The sequence below is a fragment of the Podarcis muralis genome, chromosome 5 (genome assembly GCF_964188315.1).
Source record: "Podarcis muralis chromosome 5, rPodMur119.hap1.1, whole genome shotgun sequence".
Lineage (NCBI taxonomy): Eukaryota > Metazoa > Chordata > Lepidosauria > Squamata > Lacertidae > Podarcis > Podarcis muralis.
Window position 1 is genome coordinate 87,384,630 of NC_135659.1, and position 23,734 is coordinate 87,408,363.

At 46.0% G+C, this 23,734-nt stretch overlaps 1 protein-coding gene across 4 annotated transcripts in view; it reads right to left on the reverse strand.

Moving 5' to 3' along the window:
* PMEPA1 (prostate transmembrane protein, androgen induced 1) overlaps nucleotides 1-23,734 on the reverse strand; it is an 84,095-nt gene that overhangs the window by 13,852 nt on the left and 46,509 nt on the right. The window contains exon 1 of one of the 4 annotated variants that reach the window (XM_028735292.2): nucleotides 884-1,092. The exons of the other annotated variants lie outside the window; for them this stretch is intronic. Within the exon in view, the coding sequence (XP_028591125.2) occupies nucleotides 884-941 (58 nt within the window). The 5' untranslated portion in view covers nucleotides 942-1,092. Of the gene's footprint in view, nucleotides 1-883; nucleotides 1,093-23,734 lie in introns of those variants that run through there. 4 annotated transcript variants of the gene reach the window in all.

The window sequence follows — 23,734 nt, forward strand, 5'->3', positions numbered from 1 at the left end:
GTCGATTTGTACGTATATGCAGCACAATCCATCTCGCCACAGTGAGGAAAGACTGTGAGCAGTTCAGGTAGCTCCATCTGTTGCCCAGGTACTACCAGGTGATCTGTGGCAAGTTCAAGGGCTCTGCTCCCTCTTCCCACGTCTAAAGCAAAATAGTTGCACTATTTTTACGGACCTCTGATGTATTCCCACTGTGAAAGGAAGCCAATGGGGATGGTGGTGGAGCAGAATTCCTACCCATCTCATTGTGGTTGGTAGTGATACCTTCCTACTTGCCCAGTGGCTGGGGCCACAACAAGTATTAAATGGGGCTGGGCATCCTCAGATTTTGGCCTGGTTATGGGGGCCTGAGCAGGTCTCAGACGCACCTTGAACTGCATTTGGGAATCATTAGGAAGCTAGCACAGCCGCTGAATAAAAAGAAAAGGGGGTGTGTGATACTTCTGCCAGCAGCCAGCCCCCAAAATTTGAAGCCAGTCTTCAAGGGCAGCCCCACGTAGAAAGCACTACAGCAATCAACCCTGCGGATTACTCAACCAAGGTTCTTGATGACAGTGTCCTTGTTCTCTGCAAGGGAAGGTTGCTAGTCAATACGTCAAACGCAACCGACAAAACTCGTCCTTCGCCAAAACCCTTGAACTCAGAAAACCTACAACAAACCCGAGAGGCACTTTACTTAAAGAAGAAAATCAGTAAGAAAAATGGCCAGCAACTGGGTACCGTGCCATGTTCCCCGTCGTTCCTCTGCACCCATCCTTTCCAAATTTTGCGGGGTGGCTTGCCCTTTCCCGCATTACCCCCCCCCCACACTAAACAAACAAACAAAAAAAGATAAATAAGCACAACCTTAACGCACCACACACATCAACTCAGCCTTATTTACCGTTTTCCACAATGCCTTCAACATCTATGAGAGCAATCGCTGCCAGCGAGAGTTTCATTGGAACCAAAAATTTTTAGTGGGGGCTGGAGGATAGAAATTTACCCAGCAACAGTATCCAAACTCTCCTCTCTGGCTCCCTGCTGCTACCCACTCTTGCTGGCGTTTGGTGCTTGAAGCAGAAAGGGAGAGAAAAAAGCGCCAATCTCCATTCAGCGAGCGCAGAGCGTGCATATATATATGTATGTATATATAAATACACACACACACACACATATATATGGTGTGCATATTGTCCCAACCATCTCAATCCTCACCACAGGGAATTGTCTAGAGAGCCTGTAAATAAACAGAGGCCTTTAAATCCCCCCCCCAAAAAAGAGGGGTGGAAGAGAGGAGCAGGGGGGCTTTTCTTTGTATTGTAATGAGATACATGTCCAGAAAAAATGTGGCTCTGAGGAAGTTGGGGCAGCGGGGGCGAGGGGAGAAGGGTAGCCACAAAGGCCTGTCAGACGCAGGGCCCTCCACCTCATTTGAATCTTTGGGGGGGGCGAGAAAGGGGGCATTCAAGGGCTCCCTTTGTAAAGAAAGCCTTCCCCGCACAACCAGGAGGTGGGGGTTGGGGAAGCAGGAGGCGCTGGGCCTTTTTTGTTTGGCTGCAGCCATAAGGGGTTAAAGGTAAGAGCAGCCCGGCTTTGGTGGGGGGGGGGGGGCGCAATCCTCTTGTCCTTGTGTTAACTGCTTTCACCCTGGGTACGGTTGGCTGAATCCTAGACAGCTTTAAGCACTCTGGCAGACAGACAAGGGAGCCTCAAGGGTGGAGTTCAAGCAGGCAGCTTTTGACAGTCACATCACGAGCCCCACTCTGCGGTGGGAGAGTCGCAGGGGGCCCGGGAGAAGTTCACAGAGGAGCCCATGGAATTGCTGGCCTCCCCCCCGCCCACCCCAAGCCCCGTCCTGCACAACCCCTGCCCCGCAATCTTCCTCCCTGCACCAGCCCTGTTTTAGGTGCGCTCCTCTTCCAGAGCAGGAAACGGTTCCCACCGATGCAATTTTGCGCAGCGCATGTGTGGACGTGGGGCTGGAGGCAGCCAGAGTGTGTGAGAGAGAGAGTGAGGGGGGAGTCTGCGTTTAAAGATTTACCGCGGGGCAGATAATGCCCCTCCAAAAGCAGGGCCAGGCATTCTTTCTGCCCTGCTCCCACAAAAGCGCCTGTTTTGTTCATTCGTTTGATGACATTTGCAACGCCGCACATGTGATTTGTACATTACCTTGAGTGTCTCTTTTTTTAATGTCAAAAAGAAAGTCAAGGGAAACAAAAGAGGGGAGAGGAGAACGAAGCTAATTTCAGATGCATATTCCCAGGTATTCCCCCCACAAAACATTTGTCAGCGTTAGTAAGAGCAATATGTGCCTTATGAAAGAGAATAAGCAATGTCAATATAAGTTGATTATTGGGACCCAGATGCTGGGAAGTCCCACAGCTTGAATGCACATTTCCCTAGAATCTGGAAATGAGGTGGGAATACACAAATATTGGTTTGTTTCTCTCTCTCTCTATCTTTTTCTGCCAAGACCCCCAAAAACTCTTCTGAATCCCTTCTTAAGGTCCCATTTCCATCTGATTCCCAGACAGGGACTTTTCAGTGATGGTGCCTCATCCTCAGGAAGGTTCACCTAGCACCAACTTATTGTTTGGGCACTAGGTGAAGATGGTTTGGGGGTTTTGTTTTGGGTTTTTTTCGTCAAGAAATTTTGGGTATTTTGATATTGTCCAATCTGACTAGTATGTTTTGTGTGTGTGTGTTTCAAAGAGTGTTTTTAACATTGTTAAAATGCCCTGCTGTTCTTTTGTTTTACCGGGGTGGTTATTGTTTTGGAATTGTTGGTTTAAATATTTAGCTGCCCTAGAAACTCTCTTTAGAGTTAAAAGATCAGAGTAGAAATGTTGGCAAATGAATTAATAAAATCACATAGTCAGATAATTGCTGTGATTTTATACAGGAGCACGTAATGCAAAAGACATTAAATCAGACGGCAAAATAAACATACTACCAGCTAATCAATCAGTTTATTAAAAGGTCATTAAATCATCTTAATGGTACAGAAAGATGTTGCTCGCCCAGCCCTATCATACAAGGAGGCACCTTGAAGATCCAAGTGGCTTGGGAGCACTGATAAGCATCACACCCATAACCTTGGGTGATCAAGTTTCTATCCCTGAGTTATCATTGGGTATCTGTCCCCTTCACTTCTTCTTCCTTCCATTTGACTGGGGTTATGCAATTATCATGCAACCAGGGAGAAGGGGTTCATTTTCTATAACCAATCAACATCTTATGCATCAATAGCTTTTAACTCACACACACAGGTGAGCTTCATCAGAAGCTGAGAACTCGCAGGAGGAGGCCAGGCACCTTCCCGCCCCCCCCCCCCAAAGTGATCCTCTAGCTCCACCTCTATAATTTAGAATCAGTGCAAAGACAGAGCAGGAATATTGATGCCTTTGCTATACAAGAGGCCCTTCTCACTTGGATAGAGTGGTACATGAAAGCTTAAGGAGCTCATGGATATATTTTCTTGCAATTCACGTTCACAAAGTATTGTTTTTGAGAAGGCGTAAAGAGGAGTTGAATTCACTGGGTCAATTCAGTCCGCTAGTCAGACCTGTTTGGGGAGAGGAACCCCTCAAAATCTAATCTCTGATCAATATATTACTACTATAGTAGTGCTAGTAACCCAATAACAGTGAGTCCCCCAAAAAATCATTTGAGGAACAGAAACAAACTACACAGATTTACCATTCTGCTCATGCCTATTTATGTATTTTTCGTATATATGCATTTTGTATTTGGCTTCCTAATCATTGTCACTTTTCAATTAGAGGAGACCTCATTCCATTTTCCCCCCTTTGTAATTCTCCCCAGGGAAGAGTGATGGATGCACCAAGCTTTACGTGACGGACAAATGTGGCTTCGAAATGCAAAGTAAGGTCACACTAATTTAATTTAGCATAATTTTTTTTTACTCCTGCATACATTTCAGAGGCAGGTTCAGACACTGTGTTGGAGTGACACAACCTGCTTCTTTGTGTTTTATGTCTAGACAAACACAGACGCTTTGGGAATCCGGGCAGCGTGAACAGGGAGCAATGCATAGATTGCTTTTACAGATAAATATCCCCACTAAACACACACACACACACATTCCCATAAGCGCTATCAGTTTCAAGGACTGAGTGAAAACTTAGTGACAGGTCACTGAGGGTTGTCAGCAAGCCTACAAATTGTCTCAGGAGTTTTGTTTTTTTGCAATAGCCAGTTTTCTCAATTATGGCTCCAAACCATATTCTAGTGGGATTTGATGGGGCCTTTTGCGGAAAATGTGGTTCTTGCCTAACAGCAGAGCATACTGAGCACAACTCCAGTGGTGTGTTGGGTAGAATGATGAAAGAGCCAGTGCACAAACGAAACACCGCAGGTGTGCATGACTCAAGTTTACAAAAATTATTAATGGAAAAAATAATAATAACTAGCACTAGCCCTATTCAGTTGTTCTGCACTCTCAAACCCATGCAGAAATGGTTGAATGAAGGGGGGAAATGGAGACCAACTCATTGGACCGTCTCCATCCTAGGAGCCCCTTCTGCAGTCCCACAGCCCTCCATTTACTGGTGGCTGTGGAAGGAAGCCTGCTGAACTCAAGTAGGATCTCTGCACGATTAAAGAACCCCGAACCTCCAGGCTTTAAAATAATGCGGGAAGTCTCCTCGAGTAGAAACAGGCTTTGCACTACAGAAGGTCAGTTGGAATGGCGATGGGGATGTGTGGAAAGAGGGCAGGGCCTGGCAGCTCTGTCTCTCTGTGTGTCTCTGCATTTGTGTGTAGGGGATGCAGTGCAAACTGAATGGGACTGAAATGGATTTGCCCTCCAAAAATCCCCTTTGTGGATTCTGGCAGCAAATGTTACCTGGATATACTCCTGGCTTATGGCAGGGATGGGAAACCTCAGGCCCTGCCGATTAATACACCTCTCTGTCTGATCTTTAAGACTCTTCCTAGGCTGCCCCTAAAGAATAAATTATTATTATTGGCCCTGTTTAGGGAAGTTTTTAATGTATGATGCTGTATTGTTTTTAATATTCGGTTGGAAGCCGCCCAGATGGGTGGGGTATAAATAAATTATTATTATTATTATTATTATTATTATTATTATTATTATTATTTTGCTTGGCACCCTCTTTGAGCACCTGTCCTTGAACTCCAGAGATACTTCTTTGCTTGCCTGGATAGACATGTGCAAAGGGGACTAGCTCACCCTATAAAGGTGTTGCTCTGCTTGTTGTTGCCTCTGGCCTGCCCACTATGTGGCCCCCTGAAAGGCAGGCCATAAGGGCAATGTGGCCCTTGGTTTATGGGTATCAGTTAGGTACTGCCACTTAACATTAGCACTTGGCACACAAAATATCCCAGAATTGAAACAAACTTTTGTTTTGAGGGCAGTCTACATCTGGTAAGATTCTGAGAGCTGACATACAGAAGGAGCCAACATTTGACAGTATTTAACATCTCAACAGTATTGACAGTATCAAACAGTGGATATGCTGCAGCAGACAGAATTTTTCGTCGTATATTTGTAAAGTCACAACCGCTGTTTAACTGTACGGTATCTCGTAAGAGGACTTGCAAAAAGCACATAGTTACTCTAACTCAGTTTGACAAACCAGGGAACGTTCACTGAATCGGCACAATAGCATGGAAAATGTTATCAATTCTATTTTGGTGAATTTTGGCAAAGATTAGGAAACGAAACCTATATTTCACATTTTGAGAATTTGATTTTTATTATTTAAAAAATGTCTTAGAATATAGTCTCGGGTTTTTTTATTCTAGAATTTTTGGAAACTTTGGTATTCTTGCACATAAGAAGTTTTGTGGACCATTTCATGGTCCTTTGGAAGAGAAGCAAGAGTAGCTACATTTCAAATTCTGGAGATCATTACCATGTTTCAATATTCGAGCTACATACTGGAAGGGAATGGTTTGTTTCAATGCTAGCTCCCTTAATTACTTCGAAAATAAATAAATAACCAGGGGATTTCTGGAAATCCAGAGAAACCCAAATTTCCTAGAAGCCTGTGCACTCTTCCATGAACCATCTTTTTTTAAAAAAACCCAAAAGCAAGCAAAAAAAGAGCGCTGCCCTACTAAATCTCTCTCCTCCCTCTTCTCTCAGACACACACCCTTACTGGCTAGCAACCAAATATGTGCAATACACATCCATGTCTGGACTCCTGGCTGCCCACAAAGATATGAGGGAGGGGGGAGTGTCTCAAATTTATGAAAATCTAATCTTGTTAGTCAATGCAATCTGTGTGACAAGGCAGAGCGAAACTCATTGTCATTCTCGCCAGCAACCCCCATGCGGCTGACTTGCACCGGGCATGCAATTTCATTTATCTCTGCTCCAAGCGCAAGCCTAGCCAAGGTTTCCTCCTGGTTTGAATGAAGACCTGCTTCTTTAGAATCGCAAGCCAAATTGAAGCAGACATTTAAAGGAATAACTTTGCAAGGGGGAGCCGGGCGCTTTCAAATGCTGTAGCCATCGAGCGTTCGTAGACATAAAGAATGGACAAAATATGTTCCTCTCTCTCTCAAATATTACTTCTCGCCCTTCGTCTAAGGAACTTGGGAAGGGGAGTTCCGCAGCCCTGCTCAAGAGATGCCAGGAATTGAATCTGGGACAGTCTACAGCAGCTGCTTTAAATCTGAGCCACAGTTCTCTCCACAGCACCATGGGAATATGGATCAGAACCCAGCCCAGGTCTCCCTGATCCAAGAACTTCGGCCATTTTCAGGCTGTTCAGGAAGAATTAGTAAATATGTGTGTCTGTGGTTAGGGGAGGATTTCAGCAGCAGTCTCACCACCAACTAATACACATCCATTATAATATTTCAGATATACAGGGCAGCCTACAGCCATCCTAATGGACACAGCTAGCTCAGGAGCAGATCCTGCCACTCCTTTCATTCCCTGCAAATGAACAAACTGAAAAGGTCTCCACACCACGCAGGCTCTCAGTCATAGCACATCAACTGAGAAGGGAGCATGCACATATAAGTTTTTTGCTATTTTATCGCACCTGCAAGAGTACGCAATAATGGGATCGAGCTTGCATGTACAGTGGTACCTTGGGTTACAGATGCTTCAGGTTACAGACGCTTCAGGTTACAGACTCCGCTAACCCAGAAATAGTACCTCGGGTTAAGAACTTTGCTTCAGGATGAGAACAGAAATCGTGCGGCAGAGCGGGAGGCCTCATTAGCTAAAGTGGTACCTCAGGTTAAGAACAGTTTCAGGTTAAGAACGGACCTCCGGAATTAAGTTCTTAACCAGAGGTACCACTGTACTGTTTTACCTCCCAGTCCTTGTGGTAAAGTCAGTGACAAACTGCGTTTTTAAAGGAAACAGGCAAACAAATTGATAATCTCATGTTAGCGTTCTTTTGAGAACTCTTGGGTATGCATCACCCATATCAGAAACTTGTGAATTAGTTTGTCAGTCCTAATACTTCACTCCATGTGACTGCAATTGGACTTAGTTCTTCAGGTGCCTTCTCCAAAATAAGTTGTTCAGGAGTGAGCATCTGTTCAACATCTCCCACAGCGAAAAGTGATGCAACAAATTCATTAGGCTTCTTCACTGCCACCCTCTATTCCTTCAAACATCTTTCTTGTCTCATGGCCCGATGGCCTCTGTCCCCAGTTTGACATATGTAAAGGCATTTTAATTGATTGCTTTTATTGATTGATTACTGTATTTTTTGCCCTATAGGACGCACTTTTCCCCCTCCAAAAATGAAGGGGAAATGTTGTGTGTGTCCTATGGGGCGAGTGCAGGCTTTCAATGAAGCCTGGAGTGAGAGGGGTCGGTGCGAGTTCCCGCGGGCTCCCAAGGCTTGCGGATAGCAGCCTGTTCTGGGGGCGGGGGAAGCTCCAGCTCCCCCCGCCCCAGCCCCGCGCCTGGGGGGGAAATAATTTTTTTTCTTTATTTCCCCCCCCCAAAAAAAAACAACTAGGTGCGCCCTATAGGGCGAAAAATGTGGTAAATCCTCTTCCAAAAATTGCTTGCCTTATTGTCAATTCACAGTTGTTTCGCCAGAGTTGCTTTCTGTTCTCATTTATGCAAGATGCCCACCTTTTGAAGCAAGGCTTCTTGCCTTCTGTAGCTTCACTGACTCTGCCCATTAACCATGCTGGCATCCTCTGAAGACATGTCTGCACCTTCCTTGTATTTTCAGTTGGTTTTTGCAGCCAACCGCACAGGCCCCTGAAGCACCGTGTGGCTCATTGCTCGCCTCTCTCCAGGAGTCTTCCTGCCTAACACAAACCGAGCATGGCCTATTTTCATCTGGGGAAAGGGTTTGAAAAACCAGGAAATGAGTCACTTTTTACAAGGAACGAGGTTTGCCTAATAAATATGGAAATTTGTAGCAACTTCCCAGTGTTCCTAAGGCCAAATTTTAGCAAAACTGGGCATAGGAAATGGAAACTGGGTAGCGGTGTTATGGAACTGCAACTATTTCTCCAATTATTATATCATCAGCAGACCAGATCTAACTGGCTTGGGAAAGAGCAGCGAGAAAAAGCAATCAGGGTCCAGGACGCCAATGAAGTTAGTAGGAAGGAGCAGCAAAAACAGAGGACTAGGCCATATAGAGATGATAAGGACAGAGTTGGGTTTTCAGGGAGCCTCCAACATTTTTAGGCCTGTAGGCACATTTGGATTTTTGAGTGAGTGGCATGAGCTCCAACCCTGTCGTCTTTTCTCCCTTGTGTGAATAAGGCAGAGGCAGAGGGAGAGAGAAATTGCATGCAAAGTTCGTTCTTCACACTTTTCTAAGGGGTGTGGACATAATAATTAATATGAGCCTTGAAAAACACAACAGAGGTGAAAGAGGAAGTGAGAAAGAACATCACTCTTCCAACTTCCTCCTTCAGGTCTATGTACTTTTCACAGGGCTCCAAATATTATTTAGCATAACTCCAGACCAATGGGATATGTTTTCAACTGGGCTTTCGGCTTTCACACACTGCCAGGTATTTCCACACAACCATTCAAAAGGCATTTCACCATCTAACAATGCCATGATACTGTTCTGCATGAGGTATGCAGTTTCCCTAACTGGCAACACTGGCTGAGATCCATGCATACATGTGTGTGTTTGTGAAGAGCAGGGGAAAAAACCCTGGTCTCTCTGGGAACACAGATGCAAACGGCACTTTGCACAGACTTGTAGAGCATCCCATGAGACAAAACAGAAAACCAGGAAGAAACCTGCAGTGTCCTGTTTCCCCCTCCCAATGGTGCACCCTCAGAGGATGTTTCTTTCCAAAAGGTATCTGCAGAATGTAATCCTAAATCAGCATCCCTATGATTCCCGCCCCCCTTTGCTGACTGCATTGCTGGAAGCTATCCGGGGTGGGGGTAAGCTTGAATGCTAGAGCTTCTCAGCTAAGCACAAACACCTGTGTTGAATTCCAAAGATTATGCTGGATAGTTAGCAGAGAGGAGAGAAAAGCAGAGGGATAAAAGGATTAAAGGAAGATTCACAAAATATACATGAGTTGCAGGGTGGGAGAGATACAAACTACATGGCAGCAAAAAGCTCGGTCAGGAACATTGGTGAGTCAAGCTGAGTCCAACTTGGTGCTTTCCAGATATTTTGGAGACCACTGATCTAGAGGGCACCAAATTTGGAGAAAACTTCTCTAGGCAAACTTATTTATTTGTTGCATTTAAATCCCACCTTTCCTCCCAGGATCTCAAGGTGAATTGCATAGTTCTCATCCCCATGTCATCCTCACAACAAAGCTAGGTTAGGCTGAGAGTGAGTGATTGGCCCATCGTCACCCAGTGATTTTCATGGCCAAGTGGGAATTTGAACCCTGGTCTCCCATTTCCTAGCCCGGGAACTCTGACCCACTACACCACACTGGCTCTCTTGGGAAAGCGCCCTTCAGTTGTCCATCAATAAACTGCAGCTTCCACCAGCCCTAACCGAGAGCACTAGGTTGGTGAAGGGCGAGAGCGGGTGCCAATTTCACAACTGGAATAAACCATGTAAATTAGTCACATTGGCATCTACCTTCCACGCTGAGCATTGGAACTATGTGGAGACAACATTAGGAAGTTGCTCAGTGAATGGCTAATCAGCATAGAATTTTGCAACAGATGATAGATGATATAGATGATAGATAGATAGATAGATAGATAGATAGATAGATAGATAACAACAGGGACGAGCTTGGTCTCAGATTTCAGCAGTGCCCTCCTGTGTGAGGCCAAAATTCAGCCCCCCCCCCGCCTTCTAGAATCATAGAGTTGGAATAGACCACAAGGGCCATCGAGTCCAACCCCCTGCCAAGCAGGAAACACCATCAGAGCACTCCTGACATATGGTTGTCAAGCCTCTGCTTAAAGACCTCCAAAGAAGGAGACTCCACCACACTCCTTGGCAGCAAATTCCACTGTCGAACAGCTCTTACTGTCAGGAAGTTCTTCCTAATGTTTGGGTGGAATCTTCTTTCTTGTAGTTTGGATCCATTGCTCCGTGTCCGCTTCTCTGGAGCAGCAGAAAACAACCTTTCTCCCTCCTCTATACGACACCCTTTTATATATTTGAACATGGCTATCATATCACCCCTTAACCTCCTCTTCTCCAGGCTAAAGATGCCCAGCTCCCTTAGCCGTTCCTCATAAGGCATCGTTTCCAGGCCTTTGACCATTTTGGTTGCCCTTCTCTGGACACGTTCCAGTTTGTCAGTGTCCTTCTTGAACTGTGGTGCCCAGAACTGGACACAGTACTCCAGGTGAGGTCTGACCAGAGCAGAATACAGTGGCACTATTACTTCCCTTGATTTAGATGCTATACTCAATTCACTAGGTCATAGTCACATTGCCCTGTGATGTCCCCTAGGCTCAGCACCCAGTGCGGCAGCAGAACTGGTGGCGCTGCTCTGATAGCAACAAAACCTTGAACTCTCGGGAGACATTGGTTTTCAAACTTTTCACGCCCAGGGAACCTTCACTACACCAATTCTAACTCTTCTATATCCACCACTGACTCCGCTCAATGCTCACCACAGAACTCTAGCACTGCAAACTGCAGAGGCTCCTGGGCTGAGGCGTTCAGTGGGTTTTGTTGGGTGGGGTTGTTGCTGTTGGCTTTTGTTTTTGTTTTGTATCTTAATTTTAGACCTTGTTTTGACTTACGTGGAAATTGTTTGGTCTGTTTGTGCCTTTTAAAAATGTTTTATTAGTTGTTTATTGCTACTTTCGTTATGTTGTAGCTATGTGGTCTTTTTCCATGTTGCAAGCTGCCTTGAGCATGGTCTGAACTGTGGAAAGGTGGCATACAAATAAAATTATGTATGTATGTATGTTCTAAGGTGCAGGGTTTTTCTGGGGGGCAGGCTAGGGCCTCTGTTATTCCACTTATACAGAGAACATTGCTCAGAACACAGCTAACAGTCACTTGCAACTTCACATTTCAGCGGTTATATACGTGATTGCATGCTAGCTGTCTTTCAGGAACATTGGTCCACTACTGCCAGTTTTGCCATCAAGAAATCCCTGATGGGCTTCTGCAGAATTTCAGGGTGTCCTAAAACACGGTTCAAAATTTTTTTATCAGAGCAATGAAACCTTGGGCTGTTTCCAAAGATCTCACAGCCTCCACCCACCATAAGAGAGGGCTTAGGCTGAAGAAGTTTCTGTGTTGTAACTACCTCTCAAGCAAGCCGGACGAAAAACATTATTGGTCAACCATTTGCTGTTGCATTAGTCATGGGCAGCAAAGCCTAAAACTAAAAGCCAGGACTTGCTGTGGCCTTATTTTAGATGCATGGTCTTAATCCTAGTGATGATAGGGAAGAAAGTGTCCTTGACTGTGTCGGGGGGGGGGGGAGTGTGTGTGAAGTTCTGAGATGGTAAAGGTAAAGATAAAGGGACCCCTGACCATTAGGTCCAGTCGCGGACGATTCTGGGGTTGCGGCGCTCATCTCGCTTTATTGGCTGAGGGAGCCGACGTACAGCTTCCAGGTCATGTGGCCAGCATGACTAACCTGCTTCTGGCGAACCAGAGCAGTGCACGGAAACGCTGTTTACCTTCCCGCCCGAGTGATACCTATTTATCTACTTGCACTTTGACGTGCTTTCGAACTGCTAGCTTGGCAGGAGCAGGGACCGAGCAACAGGAGCTCACCCTGTTGTGGGGATTCGAACCGCCGACCTTCTGATCGGCAAGTCCTAGGCTCTGTGGTTTAACCCACAGCGCCACCCGCATACAAGGGACCATTACCACCAAGAACGCTGGTGCAGGGGGGCAGGCAAGGTTTGTTTGGGTTGTTGTTTAATCTGGTTGTTGTCATTTTTCATGTTTTCAATGCTCTCTCTCCCCCCCCCCCCAATGCTTCCTGCAAATAGAAAACTAGGAAGTGAACTAGAACCTTTCCCCCTAACTTTGCTATCTTTCTGTTTTCAGTGAGACACACACAAACACATCCCGAGCTACAATCTGTTTTTTCCAGGGCTTGGAATTAAAGAATTCAGAAATCCACAGTGAGTGCCCTCATAGTTCAAATTGCCTTACAGTGGTACCTCAGGTTACATATGCTTCAGGTTACATACGCTTCAGGTTACAGACTCCGCTAACCCAGAAATAGTGCTTCAGGTTAAGAACTTTGCTTCAGGATGAGAACAGAAATCGGGCTCCGGTGGCGCGGCAGCAGCGGGAGGCCCCATTAGCTAAAGTGAGGCTTCAGGTTAAGAACAGTTTCAGGTTAAGAACGGACCTCTGGAACGGATTAAGTACTTAACCTGAGGTACCACTGTATTTTCTTTTTTAGAATGTTGCTTAGCACCACCCGCACCCCCCCAAAATCAACACCTCTGATATCCTTAGAGCTGCACTTGTAGCGTGACTCACAAAAGAGGACGTGAACACTGGCGAGAACTGTCCCAAATTCTATTTCAATCTCAGTTTTCCACTTGTGTGGCACCGGATCTCGCTCCCTTCTCTGCTGCAACCCCAGGTGTTTCTCCCCCCCCCCCTTTCTCTTTTTTCTTTGGTGGTGGTGGAACATCAAACAAGCTCTTAAGAGCTTCTGCTAGCAGCGCAGATCATGCGATCCCATCACATGTGCAAAAAGGCAAAAGGCAAAAGATGAAGTTTAAAAATGTAATGAGCAGCTTTCTTTATTGCATAAACCGAAAGAGGCAGCAGAAATGTAAAGGCCCTTAAAGGACCAGTACAGTGGAGGCACGTTCACAACCCGCAGCACCACGTCTGCGCATGCCCGGATCGCGATTCTGTGCTTCTGCGCATGCGCCGAAACCCGGAAGTAACCTGTTTCGGTACTTCCGGGTTCGACACAGTGTGCAACCCAAAATCACGTAACCTGAAGCGCCTGTAACCCAAGATACCACTGTACTGGGAATTAAGAGAAGCAACGTGCCTCAAAATATATTTAAAAGTTAGCTCTGTGCAATTAGGAACCCATAATTGCTTGGCCTCTTCTCCTGTTCTGTCCTATGAACCTTCTCTTCCTTTTCCAAGCCCTTGCTTCATTTTCGCTACCTGCCCCACAGTTGACTTGAGGTCAAGTCCCTTAGGTCACAACTCTTGGAAGTCCTTATTTAATGGTAGCACAGCTACATCAACAGGGTGACTTCAAAGTATAGGGTGCTCTGAGGATTACGATGTTCACAGACAGTTCTGCACTTCTGAAATGTTAAACAGCAGTAGGAAAGAGAAAGACACACACACTGCAGGTAAGTAACTCCTAAGAGCATTCGAAGATTGAATGAAACAAAGTCTATGGAGGCCAGTCTCTTCTGTAATGGTTTTCTTCCATGGAAGAATATCTGTGGCAGAGCCAACTGTCGCAACATCGGAAATCAAATCTATGTGGCTTTTTGTAGGAATGAACGACAGGCAGGGATCCTGTCTCCTAACCTCTGGATGTTGCAGTCAACATCTACTATATGTCAACTTTAGCCTGCCACATATTTCACCTTTATCCTCAGCTTCAATGCTAAGTAGCACAAAGCAGTATCAAAATGGGTCAGATCCAAGGGCGCCCTTTTGCAAGCAGGCGGGAAGTCCTGTACTGGCGAAAGAGCTGTTTTCACATCTCTCACTACGACGTTGCCCAAGAAAAGTAAAATTAAATCCACTGACGTTACTCTGCTCTGTCGAGAACTTGCACGAGTGCTCACACAGCTTGTGGTGCAACCAGACAATGAGAACTATTATAGACACCTTCCATGTGCAGTGATTTTCCTTCCGCTCACAGTTCTTTCAGTCCAACCCAAAATATTTTAAGGTGTCTAGAGAAGTAACCTGCTTTGGGGAATCACACACACACACACACACACACACACACACAGCCAGACCTTTTCAAGCACTGTTAGAAACTCAGGTATATAATCAAATCATCAAATGGCACCTTAAACGCAGCAACCACAATGGAATGTCTAGGTGCTATCCTCCCCGCAAGTGGAATTAATTAAATTATTATTATTATTATTATTATTAATAATAATAATATACCACTTTATATTTTAAAGAACAAATCTCAAAATGATTTCCAACACATTAAAACATCAAATAAAACAATCCAGAATAAAACAAATTGAAGCTTCAAGGAAAATATTTCAAATCCTTTCCCAGGTGACATTTTGCTTTCCTGCAAAATGGTTGTGCAAAGTGCCTGGCGCCGGGCTAATTTCTAGCGCTGCTTTTCATGCACCCAGCCATCAAGGTCAGCAGCAGTGGTGCAGGTCAGGAGGTCATCTTACAAATTTAACAAAATAAAGATAGATACCCTTGAGGAAAGTCCAAAAAATGCAGACAACTCTGTTGATCCATCATAAGCACAACTCATTCATCCACCAAGGAGCAGCAGTGCATAACATAACAATCAATTTTATTTGGATCAAATGACTGCAAAAAGCTTCAGTGTTCTGTTTGCAAGGTCTGTGGCTCACCACCTTTCGCATTTCCATAATGTTTACACACTGACACACACGTACATACATCTGGTTGGACTCTCCACAACAGTGATAAATTTTACTATGACAAAAGGTCAGGCTATGGTATTCGGTTTTGCAAATACTTCCATTATAAAAACAGGAGTGCTTCGGTTAGGGGCTGGGTGGGGAAGAATGTTCAGTCATTTGTAAATGACAATGGTTGGGTTTTTTCCCCCAGCCCTCCCTTCATGCAAAATTTTCATCGAAGAGAAAGGAAATGCAAAGCCGAAACCAAAGAGAGATTTCTGAAGGCAGAAGCCCAAGGCAAAGATGCCAAGACATGAAGTATTAAGACTGACCTAAAATTCAGAGCTGGGTCAAGGAGCACCTTCAAAAGTTCCTTATACGTAGCCCAGCCCTCCATAACATGGAGACGCAGGTGGTACTGTGGTCTAAACCCCTGAGCTGCTTGGGCTTGCTGATCAGAAGGTTGGCGGTCTGAATCTCCGCAACGGTGGTCTGAGCTCCCGTTGATCTGTCCCAGCTCTTGCCAATTTAGCAGTTCGAAAGCACACCAGTGCAAGTAGATAAATAGGTACCACTGCGGCGGGAAGGTAAACGGCATTTCCATGCGCTCTGGTTTCCGTCATGGCGTCCCGTTGCACCAGAAGCGGTTTAGTCATGCTGGCCACATGACCTTGAAAGCCGTGGACAAATGCCGGCTCCCTTGGCCTGAAAGCAAGATGAGCGCCACAACCCCATTGTCACCTTTGACTGGACTTAACTGTCCAGTGGTCCTTTACCTTTACCACACGCACAAAACCATGCACAATTCCACCCACCAGCCATGCACGGTAGCCCACCACAGGCTCAGCCACTTCTTCCTGCCTGCCTGGGACATCAGAAAGAGCTAGAACATAGAATTGTAGAACTGGAAGGGGCAATGAGGATCATCTAGCCCAGGGGTCGGCAAAGTTTTTGTGGCATGGGCCGGTTCACGGTCCTGCAGACGCCACAGTGGGCCGGAGTGTGTGTGTGTGTGTGTGTGAACAGGCAAGCATGCGCTAATTCCAGCGCTCCTTCCGGTGCGGAGGAGGCGTGCACAGCTTCCCATTGGCTGCAGGAGATTCCTGCAGCCAATGGGAAGCCGGCCAGTGTCGCGGAAGGCGGTCCACGCTCTGCTCCGTGCCAGTTTAGCACAGTGCACAGGAGCCGACCGAGTGGGCAGCAGGGGTCCCCAGGTGAGCGGCAGGGGTCCATGGGCCGGTTAAACCACCCCCATGGGCCTCTTGTGGCCCACGGGCCTTAGGCTGGCGACCCCTGATCTAGCCCAACCCCCTGCAATGCAGGAATCTTTCAACCAAGCTGGACTGCCAATCCTTGGGCTGGAGGCTTGCGGTCAGTTTAGTACGGGTCCTGCTCTCAGACGTGGCTCCTTTTCAACTAAAGGCAGAACAAGACACAAAAAGTCTGCATTCAACAAAAGCAAGTCTCCTAGTTACATTTCCTGCAAATATGCCCTACCTGGAAGGCATTGTAGGGGTCAGGGAGGAAGCATCAAGTGACAGTCTTCAGCTTATAGGTGCAAGGAGACTTGCTTGGCTGCCTCCCTGAAGTTCGCTCCTATGTCCAAAGCCAGGTGTTGGCAGGGTTTTAAAAATAAAAAATGGAAACTTTCGAACAGGCTGCTACAGGACATCTGTACATTTTCTTCATGTGCGCTTTCTTATCCCAAGGCATTCAGAAGCCTATAAGAGTGGGAGAAAAAATTCCGAACTGGGCATTTGACATCCTTGATGTCTCGAAGAGAGTGTTACATTTCCTTGAGAAATACTGGTGAATACTTTGCAGAGTGAAGCAATGGAGGTCTGTTCTTGGCCAGGGGGCATGTGGGTTCTAACGGAGCCTGGAGCACTTAACTTACTTTTCACATTACCCAGGATAGTAGTGTCGTACCTCGGAAGTCAAACAGAATCGGTTCCGGAAGTCCGTTAGACTTCTGAAACGTTCTACTCCCAAAGCGCGGCTTCGGATTGGCTGCAGGAAGTTCTTGCGGCCAATCGGAAGCCGTGGAAGCCCCATCGGATGTTTGGCTTCCAAAAGAACATTCAAAAACTGGAACATTCACTTCCGGTTTTCGATTGTTCAGGAACCAGAATGTTTGACTCCCAAGGCGTTCGGGAGTCGAGGTACGACTGTACAAGTTTCGCATGACATGTATTTTTTAACTGCCCCAAGAGTTCTTTTTGTATCTGGTTGCCCATTTTGAAAATACAAGCCCTGGGTTGGTGGAGCACACGGCAAATCCCCTTTTGAACGTCGCTCAAGTCACCAGTTCGAGACCCAGTATGTTTGTGCCATCAAGAACTGTTCTAGGTAGCTCTTCACGCACACAGGGAATACCCCAAGCAGGATCAGAATATTAGGGTGAGGTCAGCTAAGTAGAGGAAACACAGATGTAATTTGCCGACATGTTGCAGTAGAGTAATTTCTTAAAATAAATAAGGAATAACAGCCCCGGCAGAAGCTCTTCAACAGTGCATGGAATCCGTAAGCGAGGCATCGGAATCCATTCTCCAAAGTCAAGGACGTTTTTTTGTTTTTTTGCTTTCAATTAAATAGTCATAAAATAAAATGCCATAAGAGGCTGGTGCTATGCTTGCATGGTTTGCAGAATGCAGTCTTCTTCCCCAGCCCCCAAGCCGCCCGAAACTCGTGAGACCACAAAGCGTGCTTCACTCTCTTCTCTCTTTTTAGTTTAGCTATAGGATACTTCTGCTAACTGCCATTTAGGAATTTCATTTCCTGCTTGATCAAGTCCTACTGAAAGAGGCAATTACTAAATTTGTTTCTAGTTATAGAAATAGATGTTTGTTGTTGCCCAACCACATCTGTCTCGCCGGCAAACTGTCTGCTTTGGGCTCCCCAAATAATAAAGAGAGAGAGAGAGAAAGGAAGGAAAACCCCATTCCATGGAGAGCTTGCTACTGCTGCAGAACATCAGAGCTATCCGTTGAGTAGAATTCCCACTTCTTTTCTTTCTTTCTTTCTAAACACCTTGTCCCAAGTTTATACGCTTTTATATACATTTTCAAAATGCACTTCTGAAAGCACTTCTCTTTGATGGCTGACGCAGTAACTTCATATTTCATTGCCAAAAAACCCTGCAGAAACCAAAGCCACATTTTTGCACTGATCAGCCCCCTTGCCTCCAGCAGGGTGGCTTTTACAAGGTGGGCATTAGGGGTTTGCTTCCATGGGCACCTGTCAAGGCCCATGCCTCAGAAAGGGCCCCACTGCCAATCCCTGGAGCCTTCTGGGCCGGCTCGTGTTTCTTGGCCTCACTGTTTCTGCCTCTTCGCCTTCGAAGAAGCGGCAAGAGGACCAAGGAAAAGCATCAGCAACTTGCTCCTCGCTTGGCCTCGCCCTCTGGAAGTGTTGCGGATCGGGGCCAGAGAGAAAGGCAAGGAACAGCACAGTTGTGGTGAGGAATATGAGCAGAGAATAAAGTAGTTATGGGGAGAAAGAAACTGACAATACTTTACCGATGACAAATTGAACAAGGGCAAGGTATAACTTGGGAAGAATCATATTTAAGATACCTGCACTGAAGGGGGTTGGACTAGGTGACCCTTTCCCAACAGTTATATGATTCTATGAGTCTAAGGCCCAGTTGAGAACAGGGAGACATATTTGACTACACATCCCAAGTTTAACCACCTTCAGAACAACTTTTCTCTCTTGCTCCATCAACCGTCAAGTCTCAACTGTCTTCCTCGTTGACATGCAGACCAAAAAACAGAATTAACCCTGAATGATCTCTGCTGTTGTATATCCAATAAGGATGCACTGACCCAGGAGAGCCCATGGGGGGAAACTTCCCTCCTGCAATCTGGTACTAGCTTGCCATCACACCCCACCAAGAACCACCTTACAAGGTGGATAAAAGGTGAGGGAGAAGACCCATGAATGTCCCTCTGAGCATATCCTATGAAGTTGGGGGGGGGGGGAATAATTCAAGGTTAGCTCTGGGAACCTTCAGGCCTGCATTTTCTTGGTCTTTCTGGCGTGGCACACAGATCACATCATGGCTGCAGATCAAAGACCAAGTTCCCACTGAAGTGGGGAACATGGTGCTAATAGAATTCAATGTTCCTCCATACGAAAACCTCCTTCCATAAAGAAATCTAGGTATCAAGAGCAAGTGTTCTGCTTAGGCAACATCTGCACTATGCATTTAAAGCAGTATCATACCTCTTTGAAACAGTAATGGCTCCCGCACTGCAAAGAATCCTGGGAAATGTAGTTTGTTAAAGGGTTCTGAGAGCTGTTAAAGGTAAAGGGACCCCTGACCATTAGGTCCAGTTGTGGCAGACTCTGGGGTTGCGGTGCTCATCTCGCTTTATTGGCCGAGGGAGCCGGCATACATCTTCCGGGTCATGTGGCTATAATAATAATAATAATAATAATAATAATAATAATAATAAATTTTATTTATATCCCGCCCTCCCCAGCCGAAGCCGGGCTCAGGGCGGCTAACAACAGTCAAATAGTCAAACAGTCAAATTCTAAAAACATTCTAAAAACATTTCATTATAAAATTAATTAAAATCAAATTGTTGGCAACCGATTAGGCAAAATTCTGTGCAGGTTGCCAGAGGAGGGAGTCAGGCTGCGCCCTGACCAAAGGCCTGGTGGAACAACTCTGTCTTGCAGGCCCTGCGGAAAGATGTCAGGTCCCGCAGGGCCCTAGTCTCTTGTGACAGAGCATTCCACCAGATTGGAGCCGCAGCCGAGAAGGCCCTGGCTCTAGTTGAGGCCAGCCTAACCTCTCTGAGGCCTGGGACCTTGAGGGTGTTGTTATTTGCAGACCGTAGGTTTCTCTGTGGGGCATACCAGGAGAGGCGGTCCCGTAGGTACGAGGGTCCTAGGCCGTATAGGGCTTTAAAGGTTAAAACCAGCACCTTAAACCTGATCCTGTACTCCACCGGGAGCCAGTGCAGCTGGTATAGTACCGGATGAATGTGATCTCGCAGCGAAGACCCCATAAGGAGTCTCGCCGCGGCATTCTGCACCCGCTGGAGTTTCTGGGTCAGTTTCAAGGGCAGCCCCACGTAGAGCGAGTTACAATAATCCAGTCTGGAGGTGACCGTTGCATGGATCACAGTGGCTAGATCAGGGCGAGAGAGATAAGGGGCCAACTGCTTAGCTTGGCGGAGATGAAGAAATGCCGCCTTTGTTATAGCTGTAATCTGCGCCTCCATAGAGAGGGAGGTATCGAAGATTACACCCAAACTCTTAACGGACGGTGCTGGCACTAATTGCACCCCCGCAAGAGATGGGATAATGACTAAGCCGCTTCTGGCGAACCAGAGCAGCGCACGAAAACACAGTTTACCTTCCCACCGGAGCGGTACCTATTTATCTACTTGCACTTTGACGTGCTTTCAAACTGCTAGTTTGGCAGGAGCAGGGACCAAGCAACGGGAACTCACCCTGTTGCGGGGATTCGAACCGCCAACCTTCCGATCGGCAAGTCCTAGGCTCTGTGGTTTAACCCAGTTAGGACACCCTTATTCCTCACACAGATCTACAGATCACAGAGTTAGAATCACAGTACGGTAAGCAATCTTGCTCGGTATTGATCTACTACACTGACCAGAAACAACTTTCCAGGATTTTGGACAGGGAATATTCCCAGGCCTACCTGGACACACCAGGATTTGAACCAGGGACCGGCTGCATGCAAGGCAGATGAGCCACAGCCTTTTCCCAAACAGCAGTCATTTTGATGTGGAGTGTGTGTGTGTGTGGAAGGGTAGCAGGGACCTTATCCAGCATCAAAATGAAAGAAACGTAATATTCCACAGCCAAATTGCGAACATGATAAGGCATCTGCCTTATTCCAGGCCACGATATTTGTCCATCTGGGCCAATACTGTCTACTCTGACTGGCAGCGAATCTGCAGGGTTTCGGGCAGAAGTACTTCATTTCACTTGCTACCTGATTTCCTTTTTTTCTTTTTATACTGGAGGTGCCAGGGATCAAATAATCAGAACTGGGAGAGGATGCTTAACGCCTTCACTGCCTCCCAAGTCTCTCTGAAGAAGTTAAGGTGAAATTAAACCACCATGGGTGCTTTCTGGCTGCAACAGAAAGGCAAGAACACAAATGTTGTTGCTTTTTAAAAAAAGAGTCCTGTAAGGTAAAGCGTCGTCCCACACTCAACCCCAAATATTTCTCTTCGAAGCAGAAATATTATACCAAAATTCAGTTGTCAATACTTGTGTTGCATCGAACGCCTGTTAAGGCAGAAACGGGGCACTTCTTTTACACGCCCGCCCATGAATTTGGCTTTCTTGTTGCTCCTATTTCCATGGCCTCGGAGTCCTCTTTCACCATAAACCAGAAGGCGGATGGATGGGTTGGGGTGAGGGGGCGGAGGCAAATATTTATGGCTTTTCAGCAAGGTCAACACCAACAATAGCTCTCCCTCCCCAGTCGCCCACAAGGAGGGGAAGAAAAGAAAGCCCCTCTTTTATGACAGACTAAGAAAGCTAGACCCATCCCCTCTCTTCACCCCTTCAGCCTTCACAAATGTAACCTTAGCTTTGCTGCTAACAAGCTTCTAGGATATCTTAATATTCTCTCTCTTTTAAGATGACTATGGTATGAATTAACTCCCCCTTCTCCTTTCCCTTCCAAACCTCTTAATTTCATGCATTCAGTCGTGGCAGAGGAAAACCACAACATTCGTGACCTGAGCAAATTTTGTCCTGAACAGGGATGGCATAAGGGTGATACCCCCCCTTTTTTTGGAGGTGGAGAATTGGGCATAGCACAGCCTGTCCCTCCTCTCCCCCCCCCCTTCTTAAACAATAAAGTAGCAGCTATGGCAACAGAGCTAATTAATGCAGCTCATTTGCATAACTAAAACCCTCCCAAGCCCATTCACAGTTCCTTGTTGTCTCCATTCTTAAAACCTGGTCGGAGGAGTTGTATTCTTCTTACCAGCCGCAGAAAAATGAAAGCAAAGGAGGAGAGAGAGGGGGGTTTACAAAGAAGTGGCTATGTTTGAATATAAACACAGCTTTAGAAATGTGATCTGCTTAAGTAACTCTAAGTGAGAGCCCTTTTTCCAAGCTCTATATCCCCTCCAAAAAGCTTGGGGGTAGGGGAGAAAAAAGACCCTCTCATGACACCAGGAAAACACAGCGAGGGGGGGCACCCAAAATACAACTGAAACAGTCAATTGGTGCACAGTACTAATAATACGATTGCTCGGGAGGGAATACAGGGATAGAATCCATTCTTGAAAGAACAACCAAGGAGTGGGGGTTAAAAGAGAATGGGTGAAAAGGGTTCGGACTATATCATATAACCAGAAGGAGGGGATACGTCTTTTCACTGCAAACACGTATCTGGATGATGTCTAGACAGTCATAAAAAGGGCAATTAAAGGGAGGCAGGCTGCAGTGCGCTAATGTCTCCTTCTGAGAAATGGAACAATTTTATAAACACACAGGATTGGCTTTTCATCCCTTCCACCTTTAAAATAAGCAAGAGAGGGCAGGCAGAGTTTGCCAGATAAGAAGTGGGGAGGAGAGAAAAATCATTGCAATCCGTTCGTAGATGAAGCCAGTCAAATTCACCTAACCCTTGTCTAGTTGTCTACTCCACCCTCCCTCTGCCTGCACCTTAACACACACACACACAATCAAATATTCCGCCTGCGTCCTGTCTAGACTGTGATAACAAAGGGCATTTCAGCCCCACAAGATGCGCTGACAGAGAGAGTGGCCATTTAAAGAGGCAGCATTGCCTTTCTCTGATGACTACCATTTGTCAGGTGGCCTTCACAAGAAAATAAGCCATTCTGAGGTCCTGAGGCCACCTTCCTTTCTAAACTCCATGGTTCACGGTGCAAAAAAAGATACCTGAAACAGCCCTGTGCTTTCAAAAACAGCAAATATTCTAACTTGTATATTTTAAAAATAATAATTTGTTTATTATTATTATTATTATTATTATTATTCTGCTCCCACAATGAAGACAGGACTGCTTGCAATTCATTACAGAAAATAAAAAAGATGCTGTAAAAAAAAGTAAAACTCGCAAATGTGCTCCTTAATTTATGATTTGATAATATTATATCGTTTGTGGTTATGTACTGTACTCTGTAGGGTTGCCCCTCCTTAGCTTTTAGCACTGAATTGCTCCTATGTCCCTTCCCATGACCTTTGCTCCCTCCAGAATCCTGGGTAGCTGGGATTGCGAAATGATGGGTTTGGGGTGGGGTGGGGGCCTCTGACCTGCTCTTGTAACTTTAACAGCAGCTTGATATGCAGAAATCTGGAGCCTCTGCAGGCCCCTCCTGCTCCGGTAGAGAGAGTGCGTATCATCATCAACTGCCAATGTCTACAGCAGCAGTTACAAAGCACAGCAGCAGGGCCTGTTAAACAAGTTGGCAGTCCTATCAGCTACCCTCAAGGTCTCCTAACTTAAATGGTTTCGTAAATGAATTAAACTGCTCAGGACACCTACATGATGCCATCTCTCCCCCCCCCCCCCCCCCCAAGTCCTTCAACTTAACTCTTTAGTTCTCACATCCCCACCAGAAATAATGTACAGTTACACAGCGGTCAAGGGAGACATCTCTGCGGCCAAAGTCATTCTGCAACTGTGCGGTCCTGTGTATGTCTACCCCGTCGTTAGTTTCGTGACACTCATGGACAAGTAAATAAAGAATTGTGGACAATATAAAGTTTCATTTCTACTGATAGCCTTACATTAACGCTTATTAATGTGGTTTTTT